Genomic DNA, 16695 nt, shown 5'->3' with positions numbered 1-16695 from the left:
GCAGAACTAATCTATTTATTTTTGAACACTGACATTTTGTTATACCTGAGGCAATGATGTCAGAAGGTAAAGTACACCTCGTTCCTTCACAGATCCTGTGTACTGGAGGAACTCTTTCTTTAGGTAGATGTCCATTCCATACTGCTTGGATAGCCTAGAATACTGGAGTATAGAAAAGTTATTATGGGGATGTATCTAAAATTAAGGAAAATCTTCCACATCCCATCAGGTCCCTGGTGAGGCATGCATTCAACTGCTATGTATGAGCTCTAAAAAGTAAATTTCATAATCTGTTTCCCTAGAAATACATGACAGTGTGTTGTTACCTGCTAGATTCTTCTGGCTTATGGAAGTCATTTTCAAACTTGCAGCACTGAAATATGTACCCCATGCCATTATGAATTCTGAAAATAGCACTTGTTTTGGTCTTACTGTTCAAATACAGATATTAAAATAAGCATTTACAATTATTTCAAAAGCCACCCCGTGGTCTGATATTTTAGCACTTGCAGAACTGGATATTAAATACCCCCAAAATAAGGTCATCTCCTAATAGATACAAAAGCAGTTAGAGAATTCCTCTTTGAGTCCCAGTATGACTCTGCTATCATTTCTGCCACTGATTATTGTCCATTTTGCCTCCTAAGGTCAGTACGACATTAGTAAAGACATTTCTTATTTGAAGAATGATGGAAATAATAAAAAATATTTGCCCGGATTGCAAGTGTAAGCAGCAGCTGTTTGAAAACGCGCAGTGTTTGGAATGGAAAGGATGCCTGAGCTGAGAGGAATTAGCAAGCATAGTACATGTGATGCATTGTCCAAGTGCATGATTTTTTTATTTTTTTTTTTAAATGGCAAAGCTTTATCAATTTTTATAGTAAGACATGCACAGCATGCATCGCCATATTAATTTCCCATTACCACATTATCTAGAACAAGAGTTTTAAACAAGATAACTTATGAAATAGAGCTGTGGTAAGCCTGTGGGTTCCAGTTCCCTAGGCCTATTGCGTCTCTATTTCCTAATTGGCTCTATTTTGTCCATTGTCTGCCAAAGCAAATAAGGACCTGGAGATTTAGGGGATCAAGCACTCATTTATAAGTCACAAAGAGAGATAGATTAAAAGACAGCATGACAATATATTTTAAATATTTATCTCAAAAAGTATCTGGCAGTCTCATGCATATGGTATATAGTATACTTAGTAATATGCACGGACATATTTTTCAGACTGTGGGACTTTCAAAGTGAATTTATATAAACTAAATATATCTGAAACAGATACTTCTTATAAGGTACACAATTAAACTAAACATGCCAGATGAATGTTTCAAGGTTTTTTAGTGGATTTACAAGCATATGTTAAGTTCCTCACCCATAGGTGGGGCCAGATTCTCTATTTTGCTTCTGAAAATCCTGCAATAGGAGCTACCACTTGCTGCTCCTTTGCAAATCTGGCTGCAGAACTGAAAGAATGGAAAGCACTTAGTACACTAAGAGAGTAATAGTTTCTATCCTAAACAGCCTAATCAATGCCTATGCAAAACAGAACAAGAACACTAGACAAGAAACAGTACTTCACTGGTTCTTCACATACTGTACTAGTTGTATCATTTGGGGGTTTGTAGAGAATCTTGGATTCTAGAGTGAACAATGAGAAAAAGGATTTAAGGAGATAAATCCTGTGACTTTTTAAAGTTGCTAAGTCTCCTACATTTAAAAATATGTGTCATTAAGTCACTCTTTACCACAGAGGTGGTACACTTCAGATTATTATTATTTTTCTTTAATTTGATACTCAATATTTTAACTCCTCAGGTTATCCTTTTCTGCTTTCTTTAACTGAGGCTTTTTTCATGTAGCCTAAGTATAGCAATTACTTCTAACAAAGGAGGTGTCAGTGCTATTTTCAGCTGTACTGACCTGATGCGTGACCTTGTAAGACTCATTGAACCAGACTGTAAGTTTTCCCTTTTGTCACTGTGATCTTATCTAAGGATTACAGATACTGTTTCTAATGTACAACACACAGCACAGCCTCCATTTGGCATCCACAAAGCTAACACAAAACAACCCTTAAAGTTCTACATCAGTAGCCAAACCAAGTGCCCAATTTAATGCTAATTCCTTGTTTTCCTATACTTACTACCTCTATAACATCTGTTACATTAATTCATGATGCCATATCTCAGCTCCAGGCAAACTCCTGCAGAAGGATCCAGGACAGTCCACCCATGGTCTTACCTGCAGATTAGAAATCACCCTGCAAAGTGTTTCTCCGTTCAATTAACTGAATGGGTTATAGTCATGCTTCCTTTTTTAATCCAAACAAATGTCCTTGAAAGGGGCTCTTAGCTTTCAGTAATGAGTTAAGATAAAGGTTATCTGTGTTTTTCTTGACACCACCCTGTGCTTTCAATGCTTTCCTTTTGAATCAGTGCATGAAACATATACTAATGACTTCTGTGGGGACATTACTTTGAATAGCAACAGTCATGGGCTATTCTCACACTAAAACAAGTGGGGATATAGGTTTTCCACTATTCTGATCATCCCAAAAGCATAGTTCATAAAAAGAGACTGAAGAAAGCCTGTTTAGCTTGGCACAGTAAGTGCAGCAAGGGGATACAACCATGTTGCATAAAGCTGCCAGGGACACCCAAGAGAAAAGAGCTATTTAAGTGGAGGGGCAAAGCTGCCTGAGAACAAATGGTGTGAATTGGCCAAAGAGAGCTTAACTACTCGTGAGCAGGAGCACGATCAGTTTACGAAACATTTCGTATTACACGGGTGCCTGCAGGAGCAGAAGACGGACGGACTCAGTAGTGCAGTCCTGCCTTTCCCTGCATCAGGATGTGTTGAGAGCAAGGACACGGCTCAGGGGATGGGGCTGAGATAGACTTCAGTAGTCTGGCAGAAGTGCACGACGCCATGAGCTGCAGGGAAGGGATGATCCAGGCTATCAAAGGGTACGGAGCTAGCTAGTTCTGCTTTCCAGATTAAGCCCAGACACTCTCCCTCTCCCTGCCCACAGACGTACCTTTGCACAGCAAGATTAAACCCATCTAACAAACCTGACCAGAGCTGTCAATTACAGAGAAGTGTACCTGCAATATAAATGCAAATCTTCTCTTCCTGGGACAGTGTCTCCACAAAAGCAGAAGATTGACACTTCTGTCTAGAGCACCGATTGTGCTCTCAGGTGTGACAGTCTGAGAGTTTTGGTGACAAACAATGCAACATGCAGAGTTTGGTACACTCCCTCTGTTCACCCAGGCCCCGGCTCCCTGACCACCTGTGCTGCACAGGTGTTTGCTCACTCCCCCTCCTGCCTTCCCAAGCAAGCCAACTTATCCACTCTGAAAGGAAATCCAGGTACGGCTGGCAGGATGGCTTACTCCCGAGTCACTCTGAACAGGCAGTATATGAATGCAAAATGCATCCAGTTTGACCCCCTGCACTCCAGCCAACACTACCCCGCAAGTTTTTTGTGCCACCTTACAGCCCCAAACAGTCTTGTATCGTGCCCTTTGTCATGAGACGCACTTCTTCAGTAGTATGCTGAAGTTATTTTGGGAACTCTAAGTTAAAAAGAAAACACCAAAAGTAATTCTGGATCAGCAGGCACCATCTGGGAACCAGGAGAACTGCTATACCTTGCAGACCCAACCACTTTGCTCCAGGGACTGTTATCCCCAAGCAGTGGCTCAGACACCAAGGTCCTTTCCCTGCACAGGCCAGAAAGACAATCCACAGCCAGTGAGGCTGGCAGGGTGCCCTGGGTCAGCAACAGGGAGGGATTCATCGAGAGAGTGGTTTGGGGCTGCTGCTATGAATTGCTATTTGGCAAAGACGCTCTTTTCACCCACTGTAGCGAAAAGAGGAGATTAGCCACAGAGTGCCTACAATAGCCTCATGAAGAGCTCCCAACACTAGAAATACACTACAAATTAACTAGCTTGCCGCTGTACTTCTCTTATGCTTAGCAAATGCTTGTGCATTTATGGGAGTGTCTCAGTCATTTTCATACCTAGACTGATCAATAGGTGCCTATGTCTGTGTATCTTAATGTCCTTGTTTTGTTGAAGATGCACGTGGCAGAACCACCTGGTTGCAGAAGATATCCAGCCTTGCCAGGCTGGCCAGCCTAGGAGGAAAATCTGTACCTTCAAACTCTCCAAATACGTGGGCTGGTTCCAAACCAGGCTCTTCCACAAGACTGCTTACCCAAACAGCTGATAGTCTGCCATCTCCAACTCAGGTTCCTTGTAGCGAGAGTTTTTCACCAGGAGCATATCATCACAGTGCATTAAGTCTATGCCTAATGTGGTTTATCCTTTGTTTACAGGTCACTGCAATCTTTGAGGATTTAGGTTAATGTAAACAGGTAAGACGAAAATGCTTATTGACAGTTAACAACAACTAATATGAGCATGGGTCATCTTACACAGATCTATCTGCTGCAACTCACACATACTCTTCATTCATTTCTGATCAACTTTTATAAAGAAAATAAAAGAAATACTGAGAGAATGCAAAGCCATATAATCTCCCTACCATGCAGGGGGTTTTCTGAACACCGCACTGGATTTTGAAAGCTGCTGCACTAATATCTTCAAATCGAATCAGCTTGTTAGAGCTTGACAGGCTGGTCCTACTGCTTGACTGAGGGATGCGGGAAAGGGCATCCCTAAGTAACTCCTCATTACGGCTCACTATCTTCATTTCCCAGGTCTTCACATCCCCGTTCAGGTAATCCTCCTCACCAAAATCTTTCAGTCTCTCAGGGTTGATAGAAGGTGGCTTCTGCCCAATAAGGCCATTTCTTATTGGCTCATCTTTACAACAGCGAAGATCACAAAGTGCTGGGGCATCTTGTTTCTTTATTTTATTGTCATCCCTAAAAACAAATAAAAGAAACTTGTCAAGAAAGCTTCGATGATTAAAGGCTTGACATTTAGCATTTAAGAAGGATGCACATCTCAGCTGCTCTTTGCAAGCCTCGGACGGGCAGAGTGAATTACTACTGTCATATTACCTTATCTTGTAGGTGGACTGAAAACTACTGTAACCAGCCAGCTTTTAGGAAAGCCACAGATAACCTGGCATGTGGACAAACTGGGAAACTGTCATACCCAAGAAAATAAGAAAGATATAATCTATGCTGTCTGGGCAGCCAGACCTTCCTTGGTACTCAGTCTCAATTGGCAATGATCCCAGTTCAGTGCTTCCAGAAACTTTGGGATAACTGGAATTGCATTTGCTGTACGCATGTTTTTCAAAAAAGGGAAATAGCTGCTGCAGAGCACTCCCTGATACTATTAATAGCAGTAACAAATGTCATTACATTGTACACAAGAGGTGTGCTTCTCTGCTCTTGCGTACTTGCAGACCTTACTCTTGACAGTTGTCAACTGCCTTGTGATAGGAAGGAAATTACTTTGATAAGGGATAACAATTATATCCTACTACAGAGCTAAAGAACTAGGTCTGCTGATCTGCAGTTTAACACTTCATAGATAAAAACACCTGTAGATAAGATGACACTGTGATGCCACACAAACCTCCTTCCCCAAGGAACTTCAGAGACATAACACTTTGCTACAAAAATTTGCTGGTATTCCTACCTTAGATTGTCTTATTCTATGGCCCACACCGTTCAGGAGTTCACAAGGGATAATATACTACAGCGTAGGATTTTGCAGCCCTACTAACAAATAAATGGAAAACTTCCAGGAATTTGGAGAGTAACGTGGAGGAAAAGAAGCATTAAGCAGAAGACCAGTAATTTGGAAAAGAGCTGATACCACCCCCAGTCTGTGGCTATGATTACACAGATAGTATAAGCCCCTCTACATGAAGGACTCAACATTAATCTATTTGGAAGAAAGGGTTTTCTAAAAAATTTACATGTTAAATAATGCCAGAGATTCCAGCATCATCTCCAACAAACCACATTTACCATTTTCACAAAATAATTTGGATTTAAGTTATGCAGGTATTCATCAGCAAGGCTGGCTAAAGCAAATGCCTCCCTAGTTTTACAGCAGCAATCACCACTGTAATAAGCATTGTAATAATTTCCAAAAAGAATTCTAAAATATTTAGAAACAGCTGCTTTTGGCAGTGTCATCCATTTTCTTCGTGGTCCTGTAATCTGTGCCAGTAGATCTGCTTCCTATTGCACTTCCAATTGTTCCGCTGAGGACTTCACATAACAATGTGGGCAGCATAAGAGGCTTTGTTACTTGAATCAAGTGATCTATCAGTAGCATCAGTCATTCTGTATATCTTCACAGGAGACAAAAAAGGGCAGTTTTTGTAGCAAGGTCTTCTCTCTCCAAAATTAATGGGTTCAACAGTAATTTTCTAAGGTAAATACATAAAGTATTTACTTGTTTATGTTAACACTTGTGATTTAAAATATTTTCCCAATAGCATATCTTAAAGTTGATACACCCAAACAGCAGGCATTCCATTTTCAAATTAAATAGCTTATCAAGTAGCTCTCTTCTATACTTTTCTGCATTTCTGCTCCTTTGGGGTTAGAGGGTTGGAACACTTCATGAAAATGTTAAGCTTCCAGTGTTAGTTCTCATGCATATTAGTTAGCTTAATGCAAAGATGGCAATCAGATCAGACTGTCTCCCCATGAACTTGTTATGGCACAGCCCACAGCTCCCGGAACCAAATAGGACTGTTGAATAAACAACAGCTATCATCACATACGAAGCCACATCTCTGTCAGTTCATTCCCTACTCCCCCCCGCCAAAAAAACCCAACACATTTTCCATATCACAGTAGCCCATAACCACTCTAAAAAGAGAAGAACATATACATCTTATCTCTAAATATATTATCTAAAATTTTTAGCAAACATTAGGAATGAATTCTATTCCTTACATTGGCAATGGGTTAAAAGGGTATATGTAAGGTAAAATATATAGGTAGATCAAAAACTTGTGATTTTTCTAGGTCAAAAATTCTTTTTACTGACTGGCATTTGAGATAGGAGATACATTCACACTTTTTCCTTGCATCTATTGCAATCAACTACAAAAATCCATAAAAATCCCAGCCAAAGATGACCACAAAAAGTCCACTGATGAACCAGGATTCTGCTAGAAATCTACAGGGTAACACCCCACCACACTAGTGCCATTAAATATGTTCTTTTTTGCAAACAGAAAGACCAAAACGGGATACTGATTTTTGGCCCTACTCTTGTATTTCCTTTTTTTTTTTTTCCCCAGATTCTCAGTCCTTGATGTGCAGCACTGCTCTCATGAACAGTAAATATCTGCTCAGGACCCTGATGCAGACACGACCTTATGACCACTGGTAAAAAAAAGAACAAAAGTGAAACAGATTTAAAATATATGTAGGCTTTTCGACCTTGAGACAGGTTTAAAGCACATCTGAAACCTTACCATGTCAACATTTAATATGAAAACTGTCATCCATTTGCATCTGAAAGGTCAGCAACCTTATAACCAAAGGAATATCATCATGGTATTGTATATGTATGTATTATGTGTATTTATTTCAGATTAATTTTTATTCTCCTTCTATCTACATATTTTTAGTTTACATTAATGGCATTTTTCCCTATTGAACCCATCTGGGTGTGCCACAGACCCAGTGAGAGCTCTCAAACTCCCAAGGTAAACAGTCGGTTTAGGTTTGAAAATCCATCACAAAGAGGCAACTAATAACCCTGTTGGGTCATATGCATTTCTCTCCTCAAATGCAGTTTGTATGCTTGGTGTAGAACACCTCTGTATGGATTTCTTTTGCAGGAACAGTCAAAACAGGCAGCAAAGCATGCAAATGTTCACAAAAAGACAGCACGTGACTTCTCATGCACAGTTACAAAGTATGGCCCCTGTTCCAGAGGTCGTGCCCACCAGATGAAAATCTGAGCCAACATAAATACAAACCCCAGCATTATAAAACATTATTCCTTTCAAATGAATCACTTTTCCTTTTTTGGAGTTTGTCTCGGAAAGTTCTCATGAAAAAAGTCTGTTTATTTCCAGCCATAAAACAAATATACAGCTAGCAAGCTTTGTTACGTGGTTATAAATTATGGTGTTTTACCTTTAAAGTTATTAGTAAAAGCAAACATGGAAATAAAGTTTATAAACCTACTTTTTCAAGAACAGCTGCTCAGCATAACTGCAAAAAATAAAAGAGAAGATCCATATGCAGACATTCCATGAATAATTAAGGAACTGGAAAAAATATCATTTAAGCAGATAGCTTTACATAGTTTGAAGTCTTAAAGCCAATGCAAAGAAAGTGTGTGCCGAGATGTACTCTTAGAATGATAAAAAGCAACAACTTGGAATGAATAATTTTTCTGTTTCCAGTTTGTTTTGTTGAATATACTGATAATTTTCATCAAGTTAAATAGCACTGTGGAAATATGTTTGGAAAAATAGTAATATTAATACACCAAGAGATTAATAAAACCAACAAAAATAATTTGGGGAAGATAAAATACAGTAGTAGCACATACTATACTTGAAGACCACAATTATTGCCTTTATTACAGGGAGAAAGAAACGCCTATGCAGTTATCCTGCAATGATGGGACAATTATGTGTCCCCGTCAGATGAAGCACATGCAAATTGGCTTCCTCAGGATCCATGTGGTAACAGACTAAACAGATTAAACTGATATAGTGGATTATCTTCAGCTTCTAAAACTGAAGGAGCAAAAAATCTACAAAGTCATGGATGCCCAGGAAATAGCCAACTGGGAAGGAAATAGCCAACTGGGAAGGAAATAGTCAACTGTTTCTCCCAGTATAAATGTTAAGGGCATATCATGTGAAAGTATCGGGTAGAAAATTTAGAAGTTCCCTTCTTCCAAAAATAATTAGCTCGCAGAACTCACTGCCAAAGGATGCTATGAAAGGCAATATAAACAGGTTCCTAAAAAAATTGTGCAACTATATTGAGGTAGGTCTAATAATGACTAATAAGTACTTTGTTCAAGAAGCCCCTAACACTTACTTGGCAGGCTCCATGAGAGCAAATGAGAGAAAGCATCTTACATGGCTTTTATTTTTCTCCAAGCTCCTGTTACTGGCCACCACTACAGAGAAGACACAGAGGTAGACAACTCTTTGGTCTCACCCAATGTTGCCATTTTTATTTGCAGACGTACCCGATGTCAGCTTTTGGCCCATTTGGCAGCTTTTACACCTCTTACAAAATGAGTCACAAAAACGCATTTTGAGGCAGAAATGAAGCTGGAATTAGGGACATGGGTTCCTATGTTACTCTGCTGCTTCACAGATAGAAATTCAAGTGCCACAAAAGGAAACAAAGACATTTTAGTACAAGACTGAAAACTCAGCATTTCTTTGTCATTTCCACAGCAGTCTTTGTCATCTGCATTCACGATGATACACACTTACCAGGAAGAAGGACCAACAGTACGGTACAAGTTCTGTATTGTATTTTAGCATCCTTAGGGGTCTATGCCATGACAAGAATTTCAAACGCGAATGCCTAACTTGGACCAGTCAATGGCACAGGGCAATCTGGCTAGTGTTAAGCTTAAATACCACCCCAATGAATTGGGGCTAGCCTGCAATTAACCCATCAACACACATGAACATATATGCACATGTACTCTATACATTTTTATTTCATTCTTTTTTCATGTTTTGGGGGTAGGGGTTTCTTAAGCTTGTGTCTATATGCTGCCATCACCTTCAGGCTGCCTGAACACCTTCCTGGAGCACACTAAGCAACAAACATTGGGAAGACAAAGTTTTAGACATACTTGTCTTCTGCTTTCTGGATAAATGGGCTCAGATTTTATGCCTGGAAGTTGAGAATATTTATTACAGCAAAAAGGGACCCTTTAAAAGTCACTTTACCTCATTCTTCAAAGTGCTGAGCAGAGACAGGTCATGTACCGGGAGGGGTGAGGTAAGCAGCCTGCTGCAGGTAGCAGTCTGCTCGGCTTATGACTGAGATGTGACTAGGACCTCCTCAGAAAGGAGTGAGAAAGAGGTAATCCCAGGATATGACAGAGAGGGCCCTTTCCCTCATCCAAATCCCTCTTTTACCCAGAATCTACCCAGCTCTATTAATCCTTCTTATTCCATGTCCCCAGCCCCGTCTCCTCTGACCCTTCCAGATGCCTGAGACTTCCACAGCCCTCTGATACCTTCCCGATTTGTTGCAGTCCTCTTTCCTAATAGCTCCGAAGCACTCCTGTTCCATCCCAACTCCTTTTGGCAGTGTAAAACCCTGTGAGCTCCCCTACTTCTGCAAAATCCCCACCAACCCCACCCAATCCTCTTCTACTCCCCCCCGCCCCCAATCACACCCAAATGCTGTGATAGCAGCAATTCATAAAAGCATCTCAGCAGCTTCTGCAAGCGGGTCTTTATGAAAGAGAAATGATAGAAAAATTGAGGCGTGCTGAAATACAAATGACAAGCATCATAACGGATGTCATCTTCACTGGTAGTAATTCTAGGTTACTGCACTGTATAGTGTCTGAGTGTGCTCCACAGGACTACAGGGTGACAAGTAAAATCCCCCAGGCATGGGGAGGGAACACGCTAGATGTCTCTTTGACAATACAATTAAAACAGATTGAAGACAATGCTACACTCAAACATTGCTTTCTCAAATTACCAGTATTTTGTCCAACACTGGTACTTGGAAATGCCCATTTGAGACTGTATCACTCCCAATTAGTGGCAACGACAGGATGGAAATTTAAAATGCATCTCTGACATTTAGATACCCAAACCCTACGCAAAGTGATTGTTCTTAAATTGCACAGGGATCACCAACATCTTCCCCTAAACACTTTCACTACTGAAAGATAAATTCAGTAAATATTAGCTCAACTTTATTGATAGAAACTGGGGCACAGACAGATCGAGCGACTTGCCTAAGACTCCTGCAGGAAGTTCGTAGCAGGGCTACTTATCAGAGTGTCTTAAAGACAAAGAGATCAGGGCTTAGTTACTAGCCTGTATGACACAAATGTTAGGGGATGTATGCACTGTGACCATCCAGCATAGATAGGTACATAATAACCAAGACTTGAGATTGAGCAGGCATTTATAACTCTCCTCACCATACACAGATCTGACAAAATTGTGTGATGTTACACCAACAACAAACATGAAGAAAGCTCAGGCTCATGCAGGGAACAACCAAACTGCATTATCACTTCTGATAAAATATCTCTTTATTTTCAGCAAGTCAGATTTACAAAAGCCTGAGCCTAGCACTCTATCTGCCTTCATCTGTGGTCATATTCTGTTGCCAGTCTTCTGTAAGCCTACTGAAACGTCATTGCTTACTGCTGGCAATGGCAACTGGGTGTCAGCTGCTAAATAGATAACATGAGAAAAACTAATCTGAAAGCAAGAAGAACTCAGAAGGTCACTCCTCTTGGTTACCTCTGGTTCAACACCTTCCAAGTGTCCCTCAAACAGATCCATCTCTTTAAGCAGTTCTTACAGGACTTTCACAGCTGTGAATGTCAAATGATCACTATCAAACACTGCATAAAGTTTGGCAGTTAAAACTTTTCAAGCAATTAAACTTTTTTCCTCTGTAAGTTAAATGCATTCTGAGTTTAGAGGTTCTCTGGTGATTAACACATATCCATAATTCACTTGTAATAAAGAACAAATAGCAAACTAGAGGAAAGAATGGTCCTGCAATGAAAGGACTGGTTTAAAATTCTCAGTTCGCTGCAGAACATGTCACATCATGTACGACTTTGGGCAAACCATTTTTTCAATGCAGAACTGGAATCTTGTCTTCCCCTTTGGTGTTCCATGAGGGTTTATTAACAGCATTAAGACCACTGAAACAATGTTTTAAATATTACCAACTGCGACTATTGGCAGGATGAGAATTGCCTATTGTTTATACCACATCTGGCAACACCAGGTTGTGATCTTGCTAGTGGTGTCCAGATAATAAAATTGGGGGAGAAAACAACTATGGAAAAGGTTAAGAGCATGGTTGTGCAAACACAACCATGCCATATGGGTGCACACCCCCCCAACTGGTGCTATGCAAGGGTGCTAGATGTCTTCTCTGCACCATCCAAGCCTGAAAACAGGAATCCAAGACCATAAGCACGATAACAAAGAAAAGCACAGAACACCTATAATAACAGGATCTGATACAGGCTATCTCAAGACAAATTTTCAGCAGCCCGTTGGCCTGCCTAGGATTATTACTAATACTGTGCTTATGAAGAAATAAAAAAAGTGAACTCCACAGCCTTAAAGCATTCAAATCTCCACTGCTTCTACTGGATGACTCCAAAAGCAACTCATACCCACAGAACCCTGGGAGAAACTGGAAAATTACAAACAATTTCCTTTTTTTTTTTTTTTAGAAAGTAAGGAAAGGAAAAAGAAAGCATTACCTATACAGCACAGCGACTAAATAAACAACGAGGTGAAGCAAAACTCCAACTACGACACCATAAGGAGGCAGGAGGGGTCCAGGGGTTGTCATGTCCATGGGCCTGGCCCTGGGTGGACCCCGAGGGCTGACCATGACCCCTGAGGGGGAGAAAGGAGCACTCTAGCTCTAAGTCAGACAGCAATACTCTCCAACCTTTGCCAGAAAGGATCGTAGTCTTCATCTTCCCTGGTGCGGTCCCTGGGACTTCTGTTTTTTAACACCCTGGAGTAGAGAATCTGTGCTGCAAAATTCATTGTAATTCCTGGTGCAAAGCAAAGTTGGGACACTGCGGGCAGGGGACACACTTGCCTGTGAGAAGTGCCAGCCCTGCAATGGCTGGGTGGGAAACAGCGGGTGACGTGCTGTAAGCAGCTCTCCGACACTGGCTGGGGGAGGGAAGTGCCTTTGAGAGAGATGGCTGCTGCTATTTAAAGAGATTATTTCAGAGGCCAACCTGTCCTTGTCAATTTGAGTCAGGGCCTGGATTATGCTTGGGTGACGCTCTGTTAGCAGGACACTTGAAGCTTTAGTTACTTACTGCTTAGCTGTAGAGCATGATCTAGACCCACTGTAGGGCCTGCGATTTAACAGCATACACTTGGGTAGGCAGAGGTGGCAAGAAAGGGATGCCTCTCTTCTGGTGGTTGTCACCCGCAGGGATCCTCTTCAAGGCAGCACCAAGGGACACAGGTCTTCGTGTCTGAGGCACAGAGGAGAAAGATTGGGTCTTCTCTTGGCACAAGTCCTTGCAGCAGAAAAACAGAGATATCCAGATCATACAGATAGAAAAGAAAAGATCATCTAAGGAAGAGAATACAGCAACAGATATAGAAAAAAAACCCCATCTAAATCTGTTCTTCATTGCCCTGAGAGAGCATTAGCAAAGGCAGTGCCACATTTCCAGATGCAATGGAGATGGGAGCAGGGGCTCCTTCAGTGGTTCCTCTCCTCTGGCATACAGCCCTGATGGAGCACAGGCTCCAGGCTGCTCTGGGACTGACCTGGTGTCCCCTTCCAAAATCTAACCCAAGCTGTGACCTAACCCTCCCCACCATGAGAAATATTATAATCTGCTTTATATGGGAGAGTCAGAATATATGATCAAATAGTTTTCTGGGATCTTTAGGAAACTCTGAGCTGTGCTGCTGGAGCCTTCCCTACACTGGCGTGGCAGACAGGTGCATGCTCCCCTGACTTCATCAGGACAGATGAAGCTCCAGCTCACCGTTTTTTCCTGTCTCTCCCACCCAAAACCCCTTGGTAGTGCACTGGATGTGCAGGTTGTGGAGGTGGCATGTGCTACACATGGCCACAACCCAGGAGCACGCTGCTGCCAGGAGTGAAGAGACAAAAAGGCAGTTGGCTGCTGCTAACACTTGCAGCTCTAAGCCAGAGTGAAGTTCAGGCCAACTTCACTGGTGCCCTGAAGCACAGAGAGAAGGTGGGTGGAGTTATTACTTTGCTCATAACACGTCTGAAGTGCAGCGGTGGGCAGGAAAGGGAACTTAAAAGTAGTGAAAATAGCAATGCCTAGCTTTCAGGTGGGTGTCTGTGAGCCCAGACTGATGCGCTCGTCTTGACATGAGTTCAGCTCCTCACAAAATGAGGCCCTGATCTGTGATCGGTACTTGTCAACCACACAAAACTAGTAAAAGGATTTTGGGGACCATTTGGCCAAGCAGTTGGAAACAATTTCACCAAGCTCTTTCAGGACAGAAGTACATGAAGCACTGAATTGCTGTCCTTCTAGAACACTCCCAAACAAGCAGCCCACTAGGGAAAAAGGATATTTGGAAATTTCTGCTGTAAATTTAGACCTACGTCAAACATTCATTCAAAGCCCTTATCTAAGTGTCTGCTGGAAACACTGGCTGTGCTGTGTCTTAGAAGGTACTGCATCACTGTTAGTTGCTGTAAGTTAACTGACTATTTTCTGAGCTGCTTATTTCCTTAATGAGAGAGAAATGGTTAAACACATGCTATTATTACATGTGTCTTCCTTTCATTCTTGTCTGTCAGACTTCATTGTCCCTACTAGGTTCTTATGTTTTGTCTGCCACTTCACATATCCACCTTCACTATCCGTGCATGCAGAGAGGATCGCCATACAGCAGTCCTGCTTTCTCTTTCTAGAGCAATTGGATTTTGTCACCTTTCACAGGCACTGTTTTTTTAGTATCTGTGTGTCTTCTCTAAGACATCTCTCTTTGTTGTTACTTGAATCCTTTGAATAACATAGCCACCTTCATCTAGGAAGTTAATCTGATCTCCTACTTCTTCCTAATATCCTTCTCCAGGAGATTCCTATGTGTTTCCTTTGTCTTTACTAATGCAATTATTAGCAGGAGTTGGCATATCAGCTGCTGCTGTCCAAGAACCAGAACTCTCCAGCAGAAGGCAATGCCCCCATAAAAGACATGGTTTAGGGACAGTCTCAGAGCAAAATACTTATTCTGGGGATGAACTTAAATACATATTTTATGTTTTTTGATTCAAGGTTTAATACAATTGAACTAGATTAACCCATAGTTTAACAGCTATTACAAAAACCATATGACGGAACTTACAGCTCCTTTCTGATTTCATTGCGTTTTCAGACATTTTTTCCAAGTAGAGCGCTGTGGTTGTTAAAGGAGCTTTATAACTGACAAAGTGGATGCAAACAACGAAAGACACAGCAGCAGGGTATCCGTCGCACAGCCTCCTTCCCACTGCTACCAAGAGCATCTAGTCAGGTGTGCGGAGGGAATCCAACCACTGTTACCTATGGTGCTGTCTACTTAATTTACATCAAAAAGCACACTGATCATGGTAGACCAGTTATACATTTGAATTAGTTGGCTATAAAGGCTACATCCTATTAGTGATTTCCCTGATAACATCTTCTGTCATTCCTTTTTCAAACTGCGTGCCTCTGAATCAACTGTCAGCAAGGGGTTGTTATCTGCTGCATTTGAAGTTCCCAGGACGCCCTCATTTCTCTCTGGTTTTGCACGTAATTAGCAAAAAACTTCTCTAGCATATCGCCTTTTAGTAACTGATCAGGCAAACCTTTCACATATAATCTCACTCTTAGCTCTTAGCTAACAGACTGAAATATGTTTGTTTCATTATATTTATTAATCTTGAATAGAATCAAGCCAATCACTACCAGCAGACCAAAACATATGGAAAATTAACAAGTTACCTAAGTATCTAGGGACTGGTCCACTAACTGCTTGAAGATTTAAAAATATGCATCATAAGACTAACCAAAGAACTGACATGTGAACAACAAACTAGCTGTCCTGTGATAGGATGGGGTTGACTCTTTTGTGCCTTTTGCATTGATTTGATCTGAGCTCTAGCCTATTTGGAGACCCGTTATCTAACTTCCAAATAAGCCAAACTCTTCAAATAACCATTTTTCTACTTCTCTTAAACCATGACCTGGAATAATTTAATATAGCCACTTCCAAACCTGTTCACAGTGCTTCAAAAAACACTACAACCACTGCAGGAAGGAAAAACTACCTTTCATCTTTGACTTTTTTGTTTTATGTAAGAGAGTGCACGTGCAAGAGAGGGCAAGAGCAAGTAGGTAAGATGTAAGTTGTAATTACATTGCCGGTATTGTCAAGTGAAACCCAACACAATTGCCATGAAACTGTCAAGGATGACACTAAGTTACAGGTCTTCCCCAGATCACATTCCTTTTCAAATCTAAAGTTTCTTACCTCCTCCCAGCTGCTTTTTGGTGGGTCCTAAGGGAAGAGAGCCAGTGCCTCAGTGCTGTGTATCTTTCCAAAGGTTTCATTTACAAGTTCTATACTGCCACCAGTGACACTTCTTGTGTTTGTGCAAGGAAATAATCATTCATATCTGCACAACTTTAGGCATACCTAATTGAGACCTCAGTAAAACTAGCCTCTATCAGGGGCACTATATACATCTGAAATGTCATTTCTTGAGAAGTGTTTTTATCCACATTATACCATATTATTATCTTTTACTTAGATAGTTTTGAGTAGAAAACCACCAAATACCAGTTTAATCAAGGGACAGAATTGAAATTCAGTGCTCATGTGCTAGTGTGTAGGATCAACAATTAGGAGTGGAAAGAAGTGGAAAATCCAAGTCTCAGAATAACAGTTTTACACTCATCAGGTTGTATATGACTGCCTGCCTTACTCCCTCAGTCACTGACACAAAAGCCATTACAAGATAGCATAACGTGGAA

The 16695-nt window shown here is 41.1% G+C and overlaps 1 protein-coding gene across 1 annotated transcript in view; it reads right to left on the bottom strand.

Moving 5' to 3' along the window:
• Positions 1-12784, bottom strand: part of LOC104831989 (serine racemase-like) — a 30654-nt gene extending 17870 nt beyond the window's left edge. Inside the window, exons 1-3 of the mRNA XM_010567925.1 lie at positions 12630-12784; positions 4562-4904; positions 46-162 (exon numbers count right to left, since the gene is read on the bottom strand). Of these exons, the coding sequence (XP_010566227.1) occupies positions 46-162; positions 4562-4904; positions 12630-12730 (561 nt within the window). The 5' untranslated portion in view covers positions 12731-12784. The remainder of the gene's footprint in view (positions 1-45; positions 163-4561; positions 4905-12629) is intronic.
• Positions 12785-16695: the final 3911 nt, after the last annotated feature.

This window comes from Haliaeetus leucocephalus, unplaced genomic scaffold, assembly GCF_000737465.1.
Source record: "Haliaeetus leucocephalus isolate CR32 unplaced genomic scaffold, Haliaeetus_leucocephalus-4.0 Scaffold229, whole genome shotgun sequence".
In the NCBI taxonomy this organism is placed as follows: Eukaryota; Metazoa; Chordata; class Aves; order Accipitriformes; family Accipitridae; genus Haliaeetus; species Haliaeetus leucocephalus.
This window is presented reverse-complemented; position numbering and strand designations above follow the sequence as displayed.